At 36.6% G+C, this 24,727-nt stretch overlaps 1 protein-coding gene across 3 annotated transcripts; it reads left to right on the forward strand.

The window, feature by feature from the left end:
• Window positions 1-224: 224 nt before the first annotated feature.
• SULT1B1 (sulfotransferase family 1B member 1) lies at window positions 225-23,407 on the forward strand. 3 transcript variants are annotated; one of them, XM_067036919.1, is made up of 9 exons: window positions 225-422; window positions 512-641; window positions 7,226-7,396; window positions 7,678-7,806; window positions 11,846-11,943; window positions 13,705-13,831; window positions 14,470-14,564; window positions 16,496-16,676; window positions 22,090-23,407. In XM_067036919.1, the coding sequence occupies exons 3-9, from the start codon at window positions 7,249-7,251 to the stop codon at window positions 22,200-22,202; spliced, it is 891 nt and encodes a 296-aa protein (XP_066893020.1). In that variant the 5' UTR covers window positions 225-422; window positions 512-641; window positions 7,226-7,248; the 3' UTR covers window positions 22,203-23,407. The 3 variants fall into 3 exon arrangements, with proteins under 3 accessions (XP_066893020.1, XP_066893021.1, XP_058922174.1); XM_067036920.1 differs by having other exon boundaries at window positions 231-422; window positions 7,237-7,396; XM_059066191.2 differs by lacking the exon at window positions 225-422 and having other exon boundaries at window positions 487-641.
• The last annotated feature ends 1,320 nt before the right edge of the window (window positions 23,408-24,727 follow it).

Raw genomic sequence — 24,727 nt, forward strand, 5'->3', positions numbered from 1 at the left:
GGTCGTAGAAATGATTAGTGTGACAGAAAACAATTGCATTCTGAAACCATCAGCTCTACCCTCTGGATTTCTGCTGCCAAAATTATTTTATCTTCAGTATATGTTTGTATATCTTTGCTCTTTTCATGATATTGGAAACTCATGTTTCTTTCAGATGAAAACACACACACGTGCAAACAACTTTTCATCATGACCAAAATTATTACAGGACATTCTTATAAGTTGTAGACAAACAGACTTCCATCCACTGACAGTTCAAGTTCTTTCCCTTTGCATTTCTCTCAACCTCTTTGAGGCCACGTGGGAACCTTTAAATCTAGCTAATCTCCAACTTTGCTTACTTTTGGCCACCACCCTGATTCGTTTCCTTCTCAGGGATTCCTGGCTTTTCCAGCTGTGGAAGCAGCAGGCTCTGTCTCTGGGTGTGTAGTTCAAAATTTTTATATCTTAACTGCCTGTGAAGTCACTGACTAAAACATTCGTATCATATCCTTAAACATTTCTTTCCCAGAGACAGGAGTGAGCCTCCCTGAGCGCACCTTGCCCTGCCCTTCAGGACTACCGCCAGTATACCCAGTTTTCCTTTCGGCAACTGCACCACCGACTGAAAACGAAAACTGAAAAAGGGATTAAATTGTGAGGTAAAGTTTTCTTTTTAAATCTCTTTTCTCTAAGTTTTGATCTTGCATCCACAGCGCATTGAGCTCCTTGAATGGTTTCGATTTTGAACACATGTTTATCATTGGGTTGTTTTTGCGTAATTGCAATTTTCCCACGGGAAACTTAGTGTTTCCTGTTATGTTTTGCAGAATCTCAGGCTTTCAGTGATCCCTTTTATTTTTCTGGGTTTAATGGGACTCTTGTGAAGCATGCAAGGATTGAGGGTCTTCTCATGAAACTGTAAGCCTCATAAGCAAAAAAGGAGTCCACTCCAAGTTCTCACTTCTCAGCTCCCATCTCCCCTTCAACCCTATATACACATGTGCACATACACACAGATACACACCACTTTAAGGTAAGCTCCATAATATAGAACATATTATTTAATTCATTTATTTCAGTAGCTGGAGTTTGATGTAGACCAAGTAGAACTGTACTTTGTTAGGGTGAAACAAATGGAAGAAATATTCTTTTCCCATTAAAAGAACCATTCACCTTTCGTGTCAGATGACTCAGTTACTATCTCCTAAGAGAGGCATTGTTTTCCATTTTCCTTTTTTTTTCTATTAATTTTTTTAAAGTCAATTTTAGACATTTTAATTTTTAGCTTATGGCTCAACTTAACTAGGAAGATTTGTAGTATCATGTAGACCACAAAAAATTTATATAACCACATAAAATTTTTTGTCACTTTCTGGTAAGATTTAAAAGATTTTTAGGAAATGATTTTTATATTTTACAGTAACTATCACTCATAAACCATAAAGACTTTTAGGAACCGACTGTTATATTTTAAAGTAAGTATCACTCATAAACTCAATAACATTAGTTATCTTATGTCTTCGGGCCCTCTTCCCTGAATCTATCGTCTCATATAATTCTAAGCTCATCATCATCCACTGGTCAGGATGAAGCAATGTTAATTCAAGACTGCTACTCCGGGCTTCCCTGGTGGCGCAGTGGTTGAGAGTCCGCCTGCCGAGGCAGGGGACACGGGTTCGTGCCCCGGTCCGGGAAGATCCCATGTGCCGCGGAGCGGCTGGGCCTGTGAGCCACGGCCGCTGAGCCTGCGCGTCCGGAGCCTGTGCTCCGCAACGGGAGAGGCCATGGCAGTGAGAGGCCCGCGTACCGAAAAAAAAAAAAAAAAAAAAAAAAGACTGTTACTCCAAAGTTCTTGAATTGGTTATACCCACTTCCCAGATATGATTAGTATGTATTCACAATCATCTTGTTACTCATACCCATCCTTCTCTGACAACATTTTTGCAGCATGAAGAGTTAAAGCTTTTTGTCAGAGCGAAGTTTGTTTTGTTAAAAAAAATTTCCCTACAATCAGGAACATCTTTGACTCTAGTCAGGCCCATCCATGTAGACATGCAGTATGACCAAGTGAGCAGAGCTGGGGAAACTGAACTCTATTTTTGAGATACACACTCACTTGCTGTGTGTCTGAGCAGACTCTCTGAAACTCTGTTTCCTAATCTCAATCTGTAAAATGAAAGTAAGACATCGTCAGGGTGGGTAATGATTAGAGATAATATATATTAAACACAATCAACACTATTTTCTGGAAAAAATTTAATTCATTTTGATAAATCATTTATATACACCTTATATTGTCAGAGAGTAGATTAAAAGTGGTTTAAATTCATGCTTCCCAAATATTCTTATGAGTATAAATTACTTGAGGATTTTATTGAAATATAGATTTTGATTCTGGATTGTGGCCTGAGATTCTGCATTTCTTACAAGCTCTCAAATGATGACAATAGTACATGGTGCTTGTACATGGGCTGTATTTAAATAGCAATTATGAATCAATTATATAACTATAAAGTAATAGTACAAGGTAAATTAAAATGAATAAATAAAGAAATGAAAATGTTAAGACATGAAATGGAGCTAGGAATGATGTTATAAATGTATAACATAATGTTAACCACCTACTGTGTGGGGAAAAAATTTGTCTGTATGATTTATAGCAGACACTATGGAAAATAAATCTGTGTCCTCAATACTCACTTGCTTTCCCATAACAATCTGTATGTTTAATATGAGTTGGTAAGTGGACTTATAATCCTCCTAAATTTTATATTCTAGAGCCAAAGAAGAAAAAGAGAGCATCACTTATTTCCCCCAATTAATTCAGAATATACAAGTGTTCAAATGAGGTCTGGGATTGATATTTACCTTTACATAATCTGGAAAAAACAATTTGCTAAGAAATTAATAGAATAAAATGTTTCAAGGAAAACGATCTCATTTACTATGTGAAGTAAAAATCTAATTCTGAATACACTATGTTGATTTCTGTCATCACTCATTCTTTATATCCAAACTCGGAAGTTTCACTGTCCCCAAGATCTTAGAAGATTCTGGATGGGAAATGTAGGTCTCATCATTCATTCATTTATTCAGTTCATTTAATACCTACTTTATTCCAAACACAGTGTTTACATACTCAGTTTCACTTCTTGCCACTTCCTGCTCTGCTGAGTTTTGTTTTGTTTTTTGTGTGTGTGTGTGTGTGTGTGATATGCGGGCCTCTCACTGTTGTGGCCTCTCCCGTTGCAAAGCATAGGCTCTGGACGCGCAGGCTCAGCGGCCATGGCTCACAGGCCCAGCCGCTCCGCGGCATGTGGGACCTTCCCGGACCGGGGCACGAACCCATGTCCCCTGCATCGGCAGGCGGATTCTCAACCACTGCACCACCAGGGAAGCCCTCTGCTGAGTTCTTGACCAACCACATTATTTGTTCCCTTCTTGAGGCTGCTGACATGATCCACAGTAATTCAGGCTGGTGAATTTTTTCTACTAGAACCTGCCCCTGCACTAACAAGGAACCATGAAAGCAGCCAGATATTTTACCAAAAATAAAGGATAATTGAGAAGCATAGAAAAGGCAACAATTTAATATGGAATATTTAATAGAATTTTCCCCAAATGCCCAGTCTACTGAGCTCTCACTGGCATCCTTTTCTTAGGATCTTGTCTGCTGTAAACATGTTTGTGTCCACTCTCTGCTGAGACTCTGCTCTTTCATTAATATATACTTTTCTAAGCTTCTGAGGCCCCAACTCCTTTATTCTATGAGCAGTAATGAAGAAGCAAAATCCAAATTATTTGCACTGTATTTCTAGCATAAGATAACATATATTCTAAGAAAAATCTATTCTTTAATAACTTTTAGTGGGAAAACTTAAAGACACACTATTGTTATATGTATACCTGTTAATTATAAGATATAAAATATGACATATTGGGCTTCCCTGGTGGCGCAGTGGTTGAGAATCCGCCTGCCGATGCAGGGGACACGGGTTCGTGCCCTGGTCCGGGAAGATCCCACATGCCGCGGAGCGGCTGGGCCCGTGAGCCATGGCCGCTGAGCCTGCGCGTCCAGAGCCTGTGCTTCGCAATGGGAGAGGCCACAACAGTGAGAGGCCCGCATATCACTAAAAAAAAAAAAAAAAAAAAAAAAAAAAAAGACATATAATTCATATCTTATAATGTAAAATGAAAAGATGTTTGTCCAGATTTTTCTCTTCTAGACTTTTTTAAGGTGCTAGAGGATGGGGGCTAGTAGGGTGTAGAGAAGTTATCTCTAAAACACTAGTCTGTTACACCAACATATTTTTCCTAATCTAAAGCATAACTTTTTCTATACAAATCAATTTTAGGCATATGAGTTTAAATTACATCTAGCTTTTATATTAGTGATTTTGTTTGTGGTTCTCATTACACAAGTTACTAGTGAAAGCTTAATAAGTGCAATCACTGTTTAAAGCACCCTCAAAGAATTTGGAATCACTGAATTACTTACAAAATATTTGCCTGATAAAAAAATATATGTATCAATCAATTTGTCAATCAGAGGTGTAATTTAGCTTGTTAATTCAAGATCTATTTATCTGTTGTATACATTATCTATTATTATTGATTGACAGATTCTCAGAAATAAATGGAAAAATAGATTATGATGGATCCTTTAACTTCTACATTCTGCATTTCCTTCTATTTCTGAAATGTTTACATTTCATGGGGGCAGGGAGAGGGTTGTAAAATGAGAAACACATCAGGAAGAGCAAGACTACAGTTTCACTTACAAAGTTCAGTGAAAATGAAGTGGAAAAAATAAATAATGAGTAGCTCTATGTGATGGTCAGTTCGTGTGTCAACGTGATTGGCTCACAGGGAGCCCAGATATTTAGTCAAACATTATTCTAGCTGCGTCTGTTAGTGTATTTCGGGGGTGAAATTAACATTTGAATTGGTAGACTAAGTAAAACAGACTGCCCTCCCTGGTGTGGACAGGTCTCAACCACTCAGCTGAAGGCCTGAAGCACATGAAAAGGAGGGCCCTTTGGGAGTAAGGGAGAATCCCTCCTGCCTGGCTGTCTTTGAGCTGGGACATTGTTTTTCCTACCTTCACACTTAAACTGAAACATTAGCTCTTCCTGGGCCTCAAGCCTGCTGGCCTTCAGAAGAGAACTACACAGTTGGCTATCCTGGTTCTCCAGCCTGGGATAACTACATATCTTTGGATTTGTCTGCATCCATAATCACATGAGCCAATTCCTTATAATAAATTCCCTCCCTCTTCTCTCTCTCTCTCTCTCTCTATACATACATACATATATATATATATATATAATTGATTCTGTTTCTCTGGAGAACCCTGACTAATACAGTCTCTCAGGACCAAATATGTTTTGAATAGCTTAGCAGATCAATAAGATTCTAATTCAGGGTTAGTAATATTAGGATTATTATTAGTTTATTAATTAAAGAAGATGCATAGCAATTTTTATATTATATATATATATATATATACATACATAAAGAGATTTACTGTACATAATTGGCTTAGATAATTTTAGAGGCTGACAGGTCCCAAGTTGTGCAGGATGAATTGCCAAGCTGGAGACCCAGAATAGCTGATTTAGTTCCAGTTTGAGTCTGAACGCCTAAGAACAGGAGAGCTAATGGTATAGTTCCAGTTCAAAACCTGCCAGGCTTCAGACCCAGGAAAATTCGATGTTTTGGTTCCAGCCTGAATGCAGGAAAAAAGCTGATGTTACAGTTCAAAGGCCATCAGGTAGGAAGAATTCTTTCTTACTCAGACTTTTTGTTCTATTCAGGCCTTCAACTCACTGAATGAGGCCAACCCACATTAGGGAGAGCAATCTGCTTTATTTAATACACCCATTTACAGATTAATCTCATCCTAAAACATCCTCACAGAAACACCCAGAATAATGTTTGACCAAATATCTGGGCATCTCATGGTCCAGGCAAATTGACACATAAAATTAATCATCATAGCTTCTAAGCAAAATAGAGTAACAGAAACTAAATTTGCCCCCTTGTGCGAAACAACCAAAATGAATGATAGTGGATAGGAAACAAACAAACTGAGCCCTACAATTTCCCCAGCTTACTGTCATGAGAGAATTTCTGGGCCACAGCTCAGGGAGGAAAACCCAGGTACACCTCAGACAGCCAATAAAAAATATCAGGCAGGCAACTAGCCAAAGAAGGCAACCATAGGGAAAGGAAAAATTAGTTAATTGAAAACAATCTAGAACTCACACAGATGTTAGAGTTAGCAAAAAAAGATATTAAAACAGTCATTATAGCTATATTCAATATGCTCAAAAAGTTGAGACAGAAAAAGTAAAATCATTCCCAAAATGATCTAGAGATGAAAACTACATCTGAGAAAAAAATTCATTGGATGGTATTAACATCAGATTACACATTTCAGAAGAAAAAGTTAGTGAACATGAAGAAATATAGCCATAGAAGTTATCCAAACTGAAACACAAAGCGAGAAAAAAAGATTTTACAAAGTGAATAGAGCTTCAGTGAGCTGTGAACAACTTTATGTAGCCTGGATTCTCAGAAAAAGAGAGAGAAACAAAAAAAAATTTTTTGGAAGAAATGATGACTTGTCAACAAAATTCAGAGAAGTTCAATAAACGTGAAGCATAGGCACACAACCACAAACACATGAAAATAACCACACCAAGGCACATCATAATTTAGTTTCTCAAAACCAGTGATAAAAAAAGAGGATCTTAGAAGCAGACAGAGAAAAAAATTCATTATACTCAGAAGAACCAAGGTGAGAAACACAACAGGTTTCCTGTGAGAAAAAATGTATAACATTTTATATAATATATACATTTTATATAACAATGTATAACAATTATATAACAATGTATAACAATGACTGATAGATTTATTTTGCCTTAGGTCCAGATATTTTTTAGCATATTTCTGTGAAGTGGGATTTTTAATTCAAAGTAAAATGTGCAGTTCTATTTCTTTCCAAAGCTTCCATTAAAGACCTTTGATCTGCTTGTCACTGAGCCAGCTGCTGCTCTTGCAATCTACAGCTGTACACCCATAAAAATGCCCTTTGTATTTAGATCTCTTGTGCTCAGTGTGTTATAGGCCAACTTTACTGTCAAGTTGCAGTGTCTTAATAACATTAGTTTCTCAGTTTCTTATTTTTATCCTCTTTTTTCTCCATGATTTGATCATTATTAAGTATTCTATTAAGTATTTTTACAGTCTGGAACAAAGATGACTTCCCAAAAAGATGTCCTGAGAAAAAACCTGAAGCTAGTCCATGGCTGTCCCATCACCTATGCTTTTGCAAACAACTGGGAAAAGATTGAACAGTTCCAAAGCAGGCCAGATGACATCGTGATAGCCACTTACCCCAAATCAGGTGAGTTTTGTGGTCTGACAAATGCAGGTCTGACTTCAGCTTTTGTTCCCTGAAAATCAGCTTCTCTACAAAATCGCTAACATCCTAAATAAAATTAGTATTCCTGAAACTCAGTCTAGCCATCTACTTTGAGTATATTAAAATGGACATTTGGGGCATAGAAAGGGAAACTCTGCAGAATTAATTTTCTAAGATAATATATTAAGATGACAGGCTTCCAACTGGGACTTTTTGCCCCCAGATTCAGGTGAAGGTTATAAAAATGTTGTCTTTTGCCACAGGTACCACTTGGATTAGTGAAATTTTGGACATGGTTCTAAATGATGGAGATGTTGAAAACTGTAAGCGAGATGTTATAACTGTGAAAGTTCCAATGTTGGAAATGGCTCTTCCTGGACTACGTTCTTCAGGTAATTTTAAATCACCCAGGAATTATAATTTTGTAGTAGTATTTACATCACATATCAAATACTGTATTTGTGATGTCCATTCAAGGAAAATGGAGTATATTTGGTAACATAAAATGGAAGTTTTACAAGCAGTACAATAAGCAAGGCATACAGAGAAATTGTAGTTTAGTCCATTGCATGCACATCCAGGTGTGCTAATCAAAGATAAAAGAATTTTGTTATAGAAAACAACTAAAAATCTCATTGATAAAAAAAATGTTTCTAATCTTTTACTGAATTTTGTTGTATAAAATTTGGCAGATTAGAACGGTAATTTGTTGATTTAGAACATTGCTGTAATTAAATAAGTACCAATGCCTCATAAAATATAAAATTTATTATTAATACAATTCATTTTTCATTGCACAAATATTTACTGAGTGCTTCTAAAGAACTATGCAGTGTGCTATGGACTAGATAAAAAATGATCAGTAGGGGCTTCCCTGGTGGCACAGTGGTTAAGAATCTGCCTGCCAATGCAGGGAACACGGGTTTGGGAAGATCCCACATGCCGCAGAGCAACTAAGTCTGTGCACCACAGCTACTGAGCCTGCGCTCTAGAGCCCATGAGCCACAACTACTGAAGCCTGCATGCCTAGAGCCTATGCTCTGCAACAAGGGAAGCCACCGCAATGAGAAGCCCTCACACTGCAACAAAGAGTAGCCCCTGCTCGCGGCAACTAGAGAAAGCCTGTACACAGCAACGGAAGACCCAACACAGCCAATAAATAAATAAATAAATAAACTAATTAAATCTGTTTAGAAAAAGGTCAGGGCTTCCCTGGTGGCGCAGTGGTTGAGAGTCCGCCTGCCGATGCAGGGGACACGGGTTCGTGCCCCAGTCCGGGAAGATCCCACATGCCGCGGAGCGGCTGGGCCCGTGAGCCATGGCCGCTGAGCCTGCGCGTCCGGAGCCTGTGCTCCGCAACGGGAGAGGCCACAACGGTGAGAGGCCCGCGTACCACCAAAAAAAAAAAAAAAAAAAAAGTAAATTAGATGTCGTATCTCCAAGGAGGTTACAATAACATTGTGACATTAAATAAGTAAAGAAACTAGCATTATACGAATATTGTTAGCCTAACATATCCAGAGAATAGGGCTCTACGAAAGGGAACATCAGGAGACTTTACTTTAGATTGGGTAGTTAGGTATATCAGCTCTGAATGGAGACCTAAAGCTTTGCACAATGCTGGAGAAAGCATATTTCAGGAAGATGAAGCATTAGGTATGGGGGCCTAGATGCAGAAAAGACCTAGGTGTAGTCCAGGGACTAAAAAATCAACCACCACCACCAACAACAACAACAACAATGAAAGAACGGAAAAGTGAGAGGCAAAACAATTGGAGACTAGACAGGGACAGATCATGCAGGGCTTGTAATTCTTAAGAAATACTCACTGAGCTAAGAGAGACTCAGCAGAGTAGGGTATCATGTAAGCAAGTGAGAAGGGTTCAAAAAGTGAGGGCTAGCTTTCAAATGCTGCTAGAAACCTGGGATAAAAAGACAGTATTATGGTGGTGAATATCTATCAATGTAAACAGCAAAATTCAAATTCTCTCCCCTACTGGAGCTAGTTACTTCCACAGGCAGAGAAGGACCATCTGAGAGGGTATCATTCCCTCTGTGTGGTTGCCTGAAGTCAGAGAGCAAATGCTAAAGCTTGAAACTAAAGGATTATTCTGGACAAGCAACCAAAATGAGTATCGAGTGAGTTAAGACTCCAGAACCATAGAAAATTATGAAATGAAAAAGTGATAGAATCAAAGTAATCAGGGACAGGGAAGTCAGAGATTACTGGTGAGAGACGGAGGCTGGGGGTGGGATGTCAGGCTGTGTAGCATCACCAGAGAGTGAGTAAGTGATGTTCAGCAGGTAAAGGAGAGTAAAGTGACACTAAGATTTCCTCTGCAACCTGAATGTGCATACTTGCGATGTCGTTACATATTCCCGATATTTCACATTTAAGTATGTAAAGGGTTCATTTAAAGGACTTCATTTGGCAAAACAATCACAAGACAGAAGAGGTTGAGAAATCTTTCAGTGAAGTAAAGAGATGGAAAAGGAAGAACAGCTAGTGAAAACTTTGTAAAAGAGACAGACATAAAATTTCATGTCATGGATATTGAGGCAGAGTGAGTTGTGGAAGATTATGATTTCTCATTTCTATACGCTGGATAAAGTGGCTGCAGCTACCAGGTCAGTAGAAACATAATGAATTAGCTGGTGGAATTTTACAGGTGTATAATTAATAGTTCCAGATAAAATCCAGGATACCCAATTAACTTTGAAAATCAGATAGATACCTCTTTTATTTAGTATATTTCAAATATTGCAGGGGAGATACTTACAGGTATCTGTTGTTTATGTGAAGTTCAAATTTAACTGGGATTCTTGCATCTTTATTTCCTAAGTCTGTCAACCCTATCTGCATTGATATTAAGGGGTTCTTCCTGATACCACCATGTGCTATGAACTGTTCTCTATAGAATATTTACTGGTGAACATAACAAGTTACGCTTCTGCTCTTATGGAATCTCCATTCCACTGTGCGTTTGGGAATGAAGATAGGAAGAGGCATGGGAACTGACAATAAACAAATAAATAAGCATAAACTGTGAGACAAAATATGTGCTGTATAAAACATTTTAAAAGGATGATTTATTAGAAAGTGAGTGGCTTTTTAACATATGTAGTTAATTTTGTGAACAATTGAAGCATAGGATTGCTTTGAATGAGTGAGTCATACAATTTGGGGCAGGTGTGCCTTTGTATGCAAAATATGGGAAGATGATATATATAGGATTAACAGGTAATCTAGAGGTTAGACTGGGTGTAAGTAATATGTGAAAAAATGTACAGGACTTTAAGATTGACTGGATGTGAAACCTGAAGGAAGAGACAAGAATAATTGAGATTTTAGGAACTGATGACTCTATATTTGGGAAGTGATAAAGGCCACTGAGTCCATTAAAAAATCATAAATTAAGGGTAATCCCAGCTCTTCCTGGTCTATGTCAGAAATTCTCTGAGTATGCCTTTACCCCAAAAGTGCCCTCAGACTGGCCAAGTCACTTATACATTGATCTAGGCCCCTGGGCTCTTCCTAGCTCTTCATGTAGAAAATAAATGGATACTTTCTGTCACAAGGAAGTTCATATAACCCTTAACCAAAGACTTAATTTGAAACTAAGTTCTATTACTTATTAGTTGTATGTCTTAGGAACTTCAGCCAGCACCTAAAAATTGCACAAAAATTTCATTTTTTATATGCATAGTATATATATATATATGACACATAAAGGAAATAATGAAAATGCAGGTACAACAGGTGATGCTCTACAAAGATATCATCTATACAACAATAGCTGCTGCATAACAATAGCCAATATGAGAATTACCAGTTATCAATATCTCTGAGATACAGGAAACATTTTTGTAATTACTTGTAATAATGCAAAGGCATGATAAAACTCCAAATTGCTAAGGTTGGTATTATTACTTGTCATTTTGGAGGTGGATAAAATGAAGCCTAGAGACTCTGGGATACTTTCAGATTTTTCATGATGAGTAAGTGATAAAGTTAGGATTTGAACCCAAAGAGACTAACTGCTGAACCCAAGCTCTTAACCATTAGAACATATTGGCTCTTAGAATCCAGATAAATGATGCTTGAGATTGGTTCAAAATTTAGCAACATTATATACTGGTCAAAAATATTTTGAAAAGTTGGTTAAGAATATCCAGTGGGCTTCCCTGGTGGCGCAGTGGTTGAGAGTCCGCCTGCCGATGCAGGGGACACGGGTTCGTGCCCCGGTCTGGGAAGATCCCACGTACCGCGGAGTGGCTGGGCCCGTGAGCCATGGCCGCTGAGCCTGCGTGGAGCCTGTGCTCCGCAACGGGAGAGGCCCGCGTACCGCAAAAAAAAAAAAAAAAAAAAATCCAGAACTGCAGGGTCCTTGGAGACTCTAGTATCTCCATAACCAAACTAAATTCCCCCAGGTATAGAACTATTAGAGAAGAATCCATCGCCCCGGCTTGTGAAGACACATCTACCAATTGATCTCATTCCTAAGTCTTTCTGGGAAAACAACTGCAAGGTATACTCTAAACCGCAAGTAAATTTTTTAATGTGACTTTTAACCCTTTTTCACTCACATAGTAAGTAAAGTAATTGCTCAAATGTTTTGTTTATCTGTTACCATGAGAAGTGAGCTACATTTTTAGTAAGTGTTTCGATTAAAAGAATATGTTTTAGCCTAAACGTACATGCTCAAGTTTTTCAAAGTTATGCAGCAACAAAATCCTTATCTCAGCACAATATTGCTACTATTATTTCCCAGCTGTCTTATATAGTCTGGCCTTCTCTGAAAACTCAGCATAAGGATATCAATTCTTATTTAATAGTTTGGTAAAATTCTTCAGTGAGACATTTGAGCCTGGATATTTGCTTTGGGGAAACTTTTAAATTTAAAACTCTTTTTTTTTTTTCAATAATTGTGAAGCTATTCAGATAGTCTATCTGGCTTTTGCTAGTTTGTGATATGTGAGGAATTCTAAGTTGTTGAGTTTTGTAATGAAATGTTGTTAATAATATTCCCATCTTATACTTTCTTTTAACAGGTTTTTTTTTTACAGCAATTTAATCTATTTTTAAAGCAAATTTATTTTGACAGAAAATTGAGAGGAAGTTAAAGAGATTTTCCATATATCCCGTACTCCCACATATCCATAGACTCCCCATCATCAATATCTCTGACATCTCACCAGAGCCATACATTTGTTACAATTGATGAACCTACATGGACATATCATTATCTCCCAAAGTCCATAATTTACCTTAGGGTTCACTATTGGTGTTGTACATTCCATGGGTTTGGACAAATGTATGACGACATGTATATACCATTATAGTACCTACCATACAGTGCAGTTTCACTGCCCTATAAATCCTCTGTGCTCCACCTATTCATTTCCTCCCCCTAACCCTGGCAACCACTGATCTTCTTATTGCCTCCATAGTTTTGCCTTTTCCAGTATGTCATATTGTTAGAATCATACATATGTAGCCTTTTCAGATTGTATTCTTTCACTTAGTAATATGCCTTTAATATTCTTCCATGTCTTTTCATGGCTTGATAGCTCATTTCCTGTTAGTAATGAATAATAGTCTATTGACTGGAGGTGCCAGAGTTTATTTATCCAGTAACCTACTGAAGGACATTATGGTTGTTTCCAAATTTGGGCAATTATGAACAAAGCTGGTATAAACATCCATTTGCAGGTTTTTCTGTGAACTTTATTTTTCAACTCCTTTGGGTAGATACCAAGTAATGCAATTTATAGATCATATGGTAAAAGTATATTTTGTTTTGAAAGAAACAAGTGTCTTACGAAGTAGCAGTACCATTTTTCATCTCCACCAGCAATGAATGAGAGTTTCTGTTGTTCCACACCCTCACCAGGATTTACTGTTGTCACTGCTCTAGATTTTGGCCATTCTAAAAAGTATGGAGTTGTGTCTCGTTTTAATTTGCATTTTCTTGATGAAGTAAGATGTCTGGTACCTTTTCACACTCTTATTTTTCTTTTAATAGCTGCAAGATTTGTTGTGATATCCCCTGTTTTTTATTGATACTAGTAATCTGTGTCTTCTCTATTTTGTCAGTCTTGCTGGATGTTTATCAATTTTGTTGATTTTTTTTAAAAGATCCAGCTTTGGGTTTCATTTATTTTCTTAATATTTTCCTGTTTCTAATTTCATGGATTTCAAATCTGTTGGCTTACATGCCTACTATATGTTACTTTTTTTCTTAAAATAAAATAGCATGTATTTGATTTTTTTCATCCTCCTCCTGCAGATGATTTATCTGGCTCGAAATGCCAAGGATGTTGCAGTCTCATTTTACCATTTTGACTTAATGAATAATTTACAACCTCTTCCGGGAACCTGGGGAGAATATCTAGAGAAATTCTTGACTGGAAATGGTAGGATGGCCTTGGCTAAAAATTAATGTCATTTTTAAATTATTTTAAAAAAATAATATTAACCATTACAAGTATGAATTTTCCTTTCAAAACACTTATTTTTCCAAATCAGTAACAAGTACATTCAAATACCATTTAAAAATTAAATCAAATACATCTAATATTTTACTATGGCATTCAATATATAAACCTGTTATTAAACATTGGCTTAATGAAAATATTCTTGAATCTCTTTTCAGTTGCTAAAAACCCATTCTCAGTTCCTGCTCAGAACAGAAATTGTTTAACTTGCCCAAATCATTTGTTAAATCTGTTACAGATATATTTATAATACTTAGGTAAATAATTGATTGAGTACTTCATAAAAGAATAATTTTCTTCTGTGTGAGGTTAAGTATAACCTATTAGAGGTCAATGTATTTTCATTTGAAATGTGTCTTTTGTACTTAATATTTTTAAAAATCTGATTGTACATCCATAAATGGCTGATGGTATATAATTGTTTAAATTGGCTTTACAGTCTCAGTTCCCTTGAGTACTAAATTCCACAAAATGTTTGTACACTTTGACTTATTGTTCATAAACAAATCTTTGATTTGATGAATGCTTATGGAAATAGACTGTTTCTCTGGTTTTAGTGGCCTTCGGCTCCTGGTTTAATCATGTTAAAAGCTGGTGGAAGAAAAAGGAAGAACACCCAATACTTTTCTTATTCTATGAAGATATGAAAGAGGTAAAATGGTAGAAATGCATTCTAGATAATTCTTCAGCTACATCCTGGGGTAAAAGGATTATTATATTTTTTCAACTTAATCTATGGAGTCCAAAATGACATGATTGCTTTGCCTGTTTTCCATGCCTGCTTACCCAAGTCTTGCTAAGGTCATTAATGACACTAACTGAAATCAATGACATTTTTATCCTCTTAGCCTTTTTAACCATTGTGTTTCTTTTGAGCACCTTTTCTTTTCGAACTTCTCTCCTACATTTAATTGGTTATCACACTGTCATGGTTTTCCTGTGAATCTCTATCACTTAGTCATTTTTCTTTTTGAACTCTTTGCTATAGTTTGATGATCATGTCCAAGCCCACTGTTGCCAAAACTATTTATGTGCTAATGACCCACCAAAAACTCCATTTTAACTTCTACCCTGAATTCAAACCCATGTTTTTATTAAAAAACCCTCAAATTTAACATGTTCAAAACTAAACGCATCTTGCTTCTCTCTCCAACAGGTAATCCTTTTCCTTTATTCTCTCTTTTGGTTAATGATGTTTGGTTGTTCATTCAGTGTTCAAAGCTTGAAAGTAAATTGTCCTCACTGGCTTTCATGTAGCTGATATGGTTCCACTATATCCTGAACATCCCATTGTTTCACATGCTCTATTATATCTTTCAAATGTGTCCTTCTCCTTTACATCAGCTCGGTGCTTTGTGACCACCTAGAGGGGTGGGATAGGGAGGGTGGGAAGGAGAAGCAAGAGGGAGGGGATATGGGGATATATGTATACATATAGCTGATTCACTTTGTTATACAGCAGAAACTAACACACTATTGTAAAGGATTTATACTCCAATAAAGATGTTAAAAAAAAAAAGACAGCAAACTGAGTTTGCAAAAAAAAAAAATAATAATACACATGCACATACATTCACACCACACACACAGACACACACACACACACACACACACATAAACACACAGAGAGTTAATAAGACATATTATTAAATGCTGTTGTTTCCCTACTACATAACAGATACAGTCCAAATCCTTCAGCAGGACATCCAAGGATGTTCTCAATTTTACTCCAATTCATCTTTCTTGTTTCATAGCCTCTCCCACTCCTATAAACAACTCAGCTCTAACTGCAACCACTTTGCTTTTTTTCTCCCTTGAACACACTGTGAGAATCTGTACCTCCAAGAGTTTTAACTGTTTTTTCTGCTGGGAATTCACTCTCCAACCGCTCAGGAGACTGCATCTTTGTAAACTCTGACTCATCTTTCTAAACTCAGCTTAGATGTTACCCCCTCAAAATCTTTCTAGATATATCTATGTAGATTTTAACTTAGCTTCCTAAAAAGTTATAAATATTAAGTTTATGTCATTAGAATCTGAAAAAATCATTTCTTTCTCAGCTTTTTTTCTTCTTATTCTCAAAGACCAATGAATAATTTAGGTCTTGATATCTTTGCAACTTCATTGGAGTTACTTTTAATAATTTATATCCAAACAAGACTTCATCAGTATTTATACTTTAAAAAAATACCTGAAGTTTTCCCTGAATTTATTATTTTTGTTTTTAAATATTATTATTAAGAATAAGAAAGCAATTTTGATGAAGAACAGAAAAATAAAGGCAGAAGGAATAAAGATACTGGGTCCCTAAAACATTCACATTTCAAATCTGATTACAAATTGAGATTAAAATAATTGCTATAATCTTTTTCTCTAAATACTGTTAATATTTAGGCCAAGATTTATTCTTATTGTACTTTGAATGAAAACTAAAAATATAACATTTAGAACAAACAAAATATTTCCATTCAACTTTTGCTAAACATAAATTATTGATTTTTGCATTTTTATGATTTTTTTCACATTATGTTAATGAGTTATTGTTTACCATTTTCTTGGATATGTCTCTTTACCCACTGATAGAATCCAAAGAAAGAAATCAAGAAGATTGTTAGATTTCTAGAGAAGAACCTGAATGATGAGATCTTGGATAAGATTATCCATCATACCTCCTTTGAAATGATGAAGAACAACCCTCTGGTGAATTATACACATCTACCAAGTACAGTGATGGATCACAGTAAATCCTCTTTTATGCGCAAAGGTTAATATTTTGCTGAATTTAATTTTCCTTTTTGCTTTCTTATGAAATACTCTGAAGTGGGGATTAGCTTTGTAATCTCTACCAAGTTACTTAGCCAGTTTTGGCGTCAATTTCTTCATCTGTAAAATAAGAACACTAAAAATACCTACCACAAAAGTTGCTGAATTAGATTAGAAAGAAATTATTAAAGGAAATAATGCATGTAAACACGTTATTAAAATACCTTGAGTACTTGATACATATTTCTTCTTCTATTTACTACCCTGCTAAAAGGGAGTGTTTTTGTCAATTCTGATGTGAGTCGTTCCAAATTTTTTATTACTAAATCTTTTTTTTTTGGGGGGGGGGGTACGCGGGCCTCTCACTGTTGTGGCCTCTCCCGTTGAGGAGCACAGGCTCCGGGCGCGCAGGCTCAGCGGCCGTGGCTCATGGGCCTAAGCTGCGGCATGTGTGATCTTCCCGGACCGGGGCACGAACCCGTGTCCCCTGCATCGGCAGGCGGACTCTCAACCGCTGTGCCACCAGGGAAGCCCTATTACTAAATCTTAAATCTTTGTTTAAATTGTCATAGGCCTCCTTCATCTCCCCAGTAATAAACTAATGTCACTTAATACAGTACCATCTTCTTTAAAGACCCCTTATCATTTAGAAAGCAGTGGTCATTTTGTTAAGAAGGATTCGCCAAGAGTAACATTTTTTTTTACCATATGGGAAGTTTTGCTCCCTAAAAATACTGTCTGAATTATAGAAAAACATGGAGTCTAAAATTAACTTTAAAAGATGACAATAGGGCTTCCCTGGTGGCGCAGTGGTTGAGAGTCCGCCTGCCGATGCAGGGGACACGGGTTCGTGCCCCGGACCGGGAAGATCCCACATGCCACAGAGCGGCTGGGCCCGTGAGCCATGGCCGCTGAGCCTGCGTGTCCGGAGCCTGTGCTCCGCAACGGGAGAGGCCACAACAGTGAGAGGCCCGCGTACCACACACACAAAAAAAAGATGACAATAGAGAAATATGGCATTCACTGTCAAAATACAGCTCTATTTCCATTAAGGCAAATGCTGTATATTATGGTTTATTGTATATGGCTTGTGTCAAAAATGTGTTATTAATGATAAAAATAATGCATTTAACAAATTATTAACTAAAATTTGAGAAGTTATCCACCTAGTCTTGCCACCTTTCTTTTCAATGTCCTTTATGGATTGGAGAGAAAAAGATAAAATTTCAGTTGGTGTGTCGGGAAGTAAACACAACCCTAGGAATATATTGTGCATATGAACATGTGGATCAAAACCCTTAATTTTGAAAGAGTTATATGATTACAGATATTTCTAACACAGTTTTCTCTGTACCTTAGTGTAGTTCTGTAGTAAAAACACTAAATTATGTTTTTCTTTTAATTTTCAAAAACAGTGCACTTAAAAAATAAGCTGTGGTATAAGAGGGCAAGGCAAATTTTTCATTGTAAATGGTGCATTACAAGTTTGAACAAAGAAGACTGATACATGCACAACACACACAACACACACACACATTTTTCTTGTGGAAGAAACAGAGACAAAAAACCTCTTTAATTAAACAAGGCAAATTTTCATTATGCCAGATCATTGAATGTAACTTCCAGGAGAGTTTTATCTCCAGTCATATGAAAATTGATATGATCCAATGATATCTCATTAGGGTACAAAGATAGATGAGATAAGCTCAGTTTCTGGATTCCATGCTTTTGCCAACTTCAAAGTAAAAGGGTATATAAGAGAGACAGTCTTTACACCCCCTCTGGGAGTAGTGAAGAACATAACCTTTGTGGTCAGATTGCTCTGGGATTTATTGAGGCTATGCCACTCACTGAACCTTTGACTTTGCATATATTAATAAATCTGCCAAAGTTTCGTTTACATCACTGACAAAATGAAGAAAGGAATAACACCTATAGCACAAGTTTTGGGGGAGGATTTTGGTAAAAGATATGTAAGCTTTTACTATATTTTTTCTGACCAAAAATGATATACACAAAGGTAGCAAGTCATATTAGTCTAATATGTTCTAATCTAATAGTTCAAGATTCATCTATTCATTTATTCATTCATGCATTTGATAACACTTAAAGAATACCCTTTATTCATTAGTTAATATTTATGAAAAGCTCTTCACAAACACCTATATGCAGCTCATATTCTCTAGAATATAAATGACATGTACATCTGCTTCAAGAGTCTCACAATGTAATACAAGAGGCATGCATGTAATGAATATTGAAAAGGGCTCAAAAGTGAAGAATGAACAAAGGGCCAAGCACAGTTTGGCCTTCAGTCTTGAAGGGGTCCACGCTGGATAAATCAAGGTCGAAATTTAGTCACACTATAGTAAAGATGTTAGGGAGAGGATAGATAATGTCCAATGTTTATGCCTATGTCCCAAACAGCAATAAAACAGAAAACCCTGAGATTTGGCAAGAATTAAATTTATCAAAAAACTATTTATACTTCCCTCACTCTTGTGAAGCAAATGCGTTTATGTATATATTATTTATACTCAAAATAGAAGATTATTAGAATACTTTATATATGACTCTTTATTGTTTATATCTGCACTTTCTCTTTTCAGTGGCATCCTTAGAGGTGTACTATCCCAGATAGACACTACCCTCATATACATTCCAAAGAACTATTATCATTTGGTGAAAAAAGAATAAAGTAACCAGGGAAACAACCTAGTCTATGGGGATGTTTTTAATTAAAAGGGTTTTAAATCTTCATGAAGCAATCATGGGTTAATAAGGCTTGAAATTCAATACGATTATATTTAATATTAAATAAATTGGCAAAATTAATGTTTTCCTCCAAACACATTGGCAGACATTAAAAATTTATTAATTTTTCAAATATATGTTTTTAAGCATCCAGTATAAAAGATTAAATGTAAAGTTATATCCCAACCGTTTCACCTTCGTAAAAATGGTTCAGGGATTATGTGTGTTTGATTTTAATGCTATTCTTCTCCTCTAAAATTAAACTAAGATATGCTTAGTGAATTCAGGAAACACAAATATCATCCAAATATCATAACATCCTCATTTATTATTTTGGTGAAATGATACTTAACAGCTTTCTGTTTCATGGTTTGATTGTGCTCATGACCAGTCCTTTGTACAGTTTCCAAAAGTAACCCATGAAATACAATACTTCCTGATCATTGATCCAGTGACCAGTGGTAACCCCATGACGTAGGACAATTAGAAACACTAAAAGAATCTCTTTTAGGAAACTATTGTACAGCCCATAAATTTAGACAAGAAAATTAACCCTTCTTATGTATTTTTAAAAGCCAGACTCTGGGGGCTTTCTGGGGGCTTCCCTGGTGGCGCAGTGGTTGCGAGTCCGCCTGCCGATGCAGGGGACAATGGTTCGTGCCCCGGTCCGGGAAGATCCCACATGCCGCGACGCAGCTGGGCCCGTGAACCATGACTGCTGAGCCTGTGCTCCGCAACGGGAGAGGCCACAACAGTGAGAGGCCCGCGTACCGCAAAAAAAAAAAAAAAAAAAAAGCCAGACTCTGCACCTTATTTTTGATAAAGGAGGCAAGAATATACAATGGAGAAAAGACACTCTTCAATAAAAGGTGCTGGGAAAACTGGACAGCTACATGTAAAAGAATGAAATTAGAACACTTCCTAACACCATACACAAAAATAAACTCAAAATGGGTTAAAGACCTAAATGTCAGGCCAGACACTGTAAAACTCTTAGAGGAAAACATAGGCAGAACACTCTATGACATAAATCACAGCAAGATCCTTTTTGACCCACCTTCTAGAGAAATAGAAATAAAAACAAAAATAAACAAATGGGACCTAATGAAACTTAAAAGCTTTTGCACAGGAAAGGAAACCATAAACAAGACAAAAGACAACCCTCAGAATGGGAGAAAATATTTGCAAATGAAGCAACTGACAAAGGATTAATCTTCAAAATTTACAAGCAGCTCAATATCAAAAAAACAAACAACCCAATCCAAAAATGGGCAGAAGACCTAAATAGACATTTCTCCAAACAAGATATACAGGTTGCCAACAAACACATGAAAGGATGCTCAACATCACTAATCATTAGAGAAATGCAAATCAAAACTACAATGAGGTATCACCTCACACCAGTCAGAATGGCCATCATCAAAAAATCTACAAACAATAAATTCTGGAGAGGTTGTGGAGAAAAGGGAACCCTCTTGTACTTGGTGGGAATGTAAATTGATACAGCCACTATGGAGAACAGTATGGAGATTCCTTAAAAAACTAAAAATAGAACTACCATATGACCCAGCAATCTCACTACTGGGCATATACACTGAGAAAACCATAATTCAAAAAGAGTCATGGGGCTTCCCTGGTGGCGCAGTGGTTGAGAATCTGCCTGCCGATGCAGGGGACACGGGTTCGTGCCCCGGTCCGGGAAGATCCCACATGCCGCGGAGCGACTGGGCCCGTGAGCCATGGCCGCTGAGCCTGCGCGTCTGGAGCCTGTGCTCCGCAACGGGAGAGGCCACGACAGTGAGAGGCCCGCGTACCAAAAAAAAAAAAAAAAGAGTCATGTACCACAATGTTCATTGCAGCTTTATTTACAGTAGCCAGGAAATGGAAGCAACCTAAGTGTCCATCAACAGATGAATGGATAAAGAAGATGTGGCACATATATAAAATGGACTATTACTCGGCCATAAAAAGAAACGAAATTGAGTTTTTTGTAGTGCGGTGGATGGACCTAGAGTCTGCCATACAGAGTTAAGTCAGAAAGAGAAAAACAAATATCATATGCTAACACCTATATATGGAACCAAAAAAAAAAAAAGGTCAGGAAGAACCTAGGGCCAGGATGGGAATAAAGATGCAAACCTACTAGATAATGGACTTGAGGACATGGGCAGGGGGAAGGGTAAGCTGGAACAAAGTGAAAGAGTGGCATGGACATATATACAGTACCAAATGTAAAATCGATAGCTAGTGGGAAGCAGCTGCATAGCACAGGGAGATCAGCTTGGTGCTGTGTGAACACCTAGAGGGGTGGGATAGGAAGTGTGGGAGGGTGGGAGATGCAAGAGGGAAGAGATGGGGATAAATGTATAATGTGTAGCTGATTCACCTTGTTATAAAGCAGAAACTAACATACCATTGTAAAACAATTATACTCCAATAAAGATGTTAAAATAAATAAATTAATAAATAAAAGCCAGAGTCTGTTTAATTATAGATGGGAGTAATTACCAATAAAAAAAGAAATGACCTTTTAAAATATTCTAATACAAGGAAAGTCTTCCTTTAAACTGTTTCAATCTTTTCTTTTGGTATACATTAGCTTTTCCTTCATAAGGAAAATATTTTATTCATTCATATGTTTTCTTATTTGTAATTTTTAGGGATTGTAGGTGACTGGAAGAATTACTTCACTGTAGCCCAAAATGAGAAATTTGATGCCATTTATAAGAAGGAAATGTCTGAAACTGACCTTCATTTCTGCACAGAGATTTAAAGACCCTAAACTGAAAATTTAAAGAGAGAAGTCTGACCTGCATTGTGTTGAAACGGGCAGTTATGACTTGATTTGGGCAATCGAATGGTTTTATAAAGGGAAAAAAATGTGCTTTTAAAACTTTGATTTTTTTAGTGTTGTTAATCAAGTCCCCACTCACTGAGCTTCCAAATTCCCTAAAATTAGGACAAACTGTTACCTTTTTGTAGGCTACTACTGCCTTTTCCTAGACTAGTACTGACAAGAGAGAAAGTTTCCTACTCAATCTCCATATATTGTGGTTTAAAATGAAGTTCTACTCCCTACTAACCTAGCCCAAGAAATGCTGCTTTAACACTGACACTATGTTTCCTAGCTCTACCCCAATTTCCCTTTCCTAAAAACTTGACCCAGGACACTCTCTTCCATTGCTGTCTTCTGGGTTTCATGTTGTTCCCTGAGTCATAGCTCATCTTGTCATACCTCTCTTGGAATTATATGGTTCATGTCCTAGATAGTATGGTTCAGATTTTAGAAATGTTATTTCCATACCTAATTTCTGTTTATCCAAATTTCTAATTTCTGAGTATGTAATTTTCGAGTCTCTAAAGGTGAAAGATCATCATTAGTCTCCCTAAGGCTCTCCCCTGGGAACAGGAGCTCTGGTCTGATAGTCTGGGCCGAGGGCTGGAACCTGTTTCCTATGGAGAGTCCTTCCAAAATTCAACAGCTTCCTCTGAATTCCTGAGAATTTCTTATTGCCATGATATGGTTACCATTTGGGAACTTTGGTTTCTTCATCTTGTGTCTGAACAATGTGTATCCCTTAATACCACTTTCAATACCCCAGATATAATCACATCTACCGCTAAAACTTTCCCAATCTGGTGCCTACAAGAGACTCTCTAGGCTGAATCTCCATCTACACCCTCCAGACCCAATGTCTCTTCTACCTACTTTTCCACACTTAGGTCTATCTGCTGGTCTCTTTGATAGATGTTTCTTTGAAACATAAGTCTTTAAGTAAATGTTCATAAGTTTTAAGGTAAATTTTACAGGAAATGTCTCACTTAATGAGATACATTAGCATTCTTTTATTTTTAATTGAAGCATAGTTGATTTACAATATTGTATTAGCTTCTGGTGTACAACGTAGTGAGTCAATTTTTTATAGACTGTATTACAAAGTTATTACAAAATAAAGATTATATTTCTCTGTGCTGTACAATATATCCTCGTTGCTTATTTATTTTACACGTAGTAGTTTGCATAGTTTAATTACATACCACTATTTTCCCCTCCCTACTTCCCTCTTCCCACTGATAACCACTAATTTGTTCTCTATATCTCTGAATCTGTTTCTGTTATGTTATATTCGTTTGTTTTATTTTTTAGATTCCACTCGTAAGGGATAAGATAGAGTATGTGTCTTTCCCTGTCCAACTCATTTCACTAAGCATAATACCCTCTAAGTATATTTACATTATTGCAAATGTCAGAATTTCATTCTGCCTATGACTCAGTAATATTCTGTGTGCATATTTATCCATTCATCATCTTCTTTATACATTCATCAGTTGATGGATACTTAGGTTGCATCCATATCTCATCTATTGTAAATAATGCTGCTATGGACATTGGAGTGAATGCATCTTTCAAATTAGTGTTTTTGTTTTCTTTGTATTTATACCCAGCAATGGAATTCCTGGATCATATGGTCATTATATCTTTAGTTTTTTTGAGGAACTTCCATAATGTTTTCCATAGTGCCTGTGCCAATTTATTTTCCCACCAACAGTGTACTAGGGTTCCCTTTTCTCCACATCCATGCCAAAACTTGTTATTTCTTGTCTTTTAAATGACAGCCTTTCTGACAAGTGTGAGATAATGTCTTCTTGTGGTTTTGATTTGCGTCTCTCTGATAATTAGCAATGCTGAGAATTTTTTCATGTATCTGTTGGTGGTCTGTATATCTTTTTGTAAAACTGTCTATTCAGGTCTTCTGCCATTTTTTGATTGAGTTGTTTGTTTTTTTTGATTTTGAGTTGTATGAACTATTTGTATATTTTGGATATTAACCCATTATTAATCATATAATTTGCAAATATTTTCTCCCATTCTCCCAGTAGCTTGTCTTTTCATTTTCTCTATGGTTTCCTTTGTTGTGCAAAATGTTTTAAGTTTAATTAGGTCCCATTTATTTATTTTTACTTTTGTTTCTTTTTCTTTAGGAGACAGAACCAAAAAAAAATATTGCTATGATTTCTGTCAAACAGTGTTCTACCTATGTTCTCTTCTAGGAGTTTTACGGTTTCAGGTCTTACATTTAGATCTTTAATCTATTTTTATTTTATTTTTGTATAAAGTGTTAGAAAATGTTCTAATTTGACTTTTTTACACATAATTGTCCAGTTTTCCCAGCACCTCTTATTGAAGAGACTGTCTTTTCTCTATTGTATATTCTTGCCTCCTTTGCCACAGATTAATTGACCATAAGTGTCTGGGTGTATTTCTGAGCTCTTTATTCTGTTCCATTTATCTATGTG

The sequence above is a fragment of the Kogia breviceps genome, chromosome 6, assembly GCF_026419965.1.
Source record: "Kogia breviceps isolate mKogBre1 chromosome 6, mKogBre1 haplotype 1, whole genome shotgun sequence".
Taxonomy (NCBI): Eukaryota; Metazoa; Chordata; class Mammalia; order Artiodactyla; family Physeteridae; genus Kogia; species Kogia breviceps.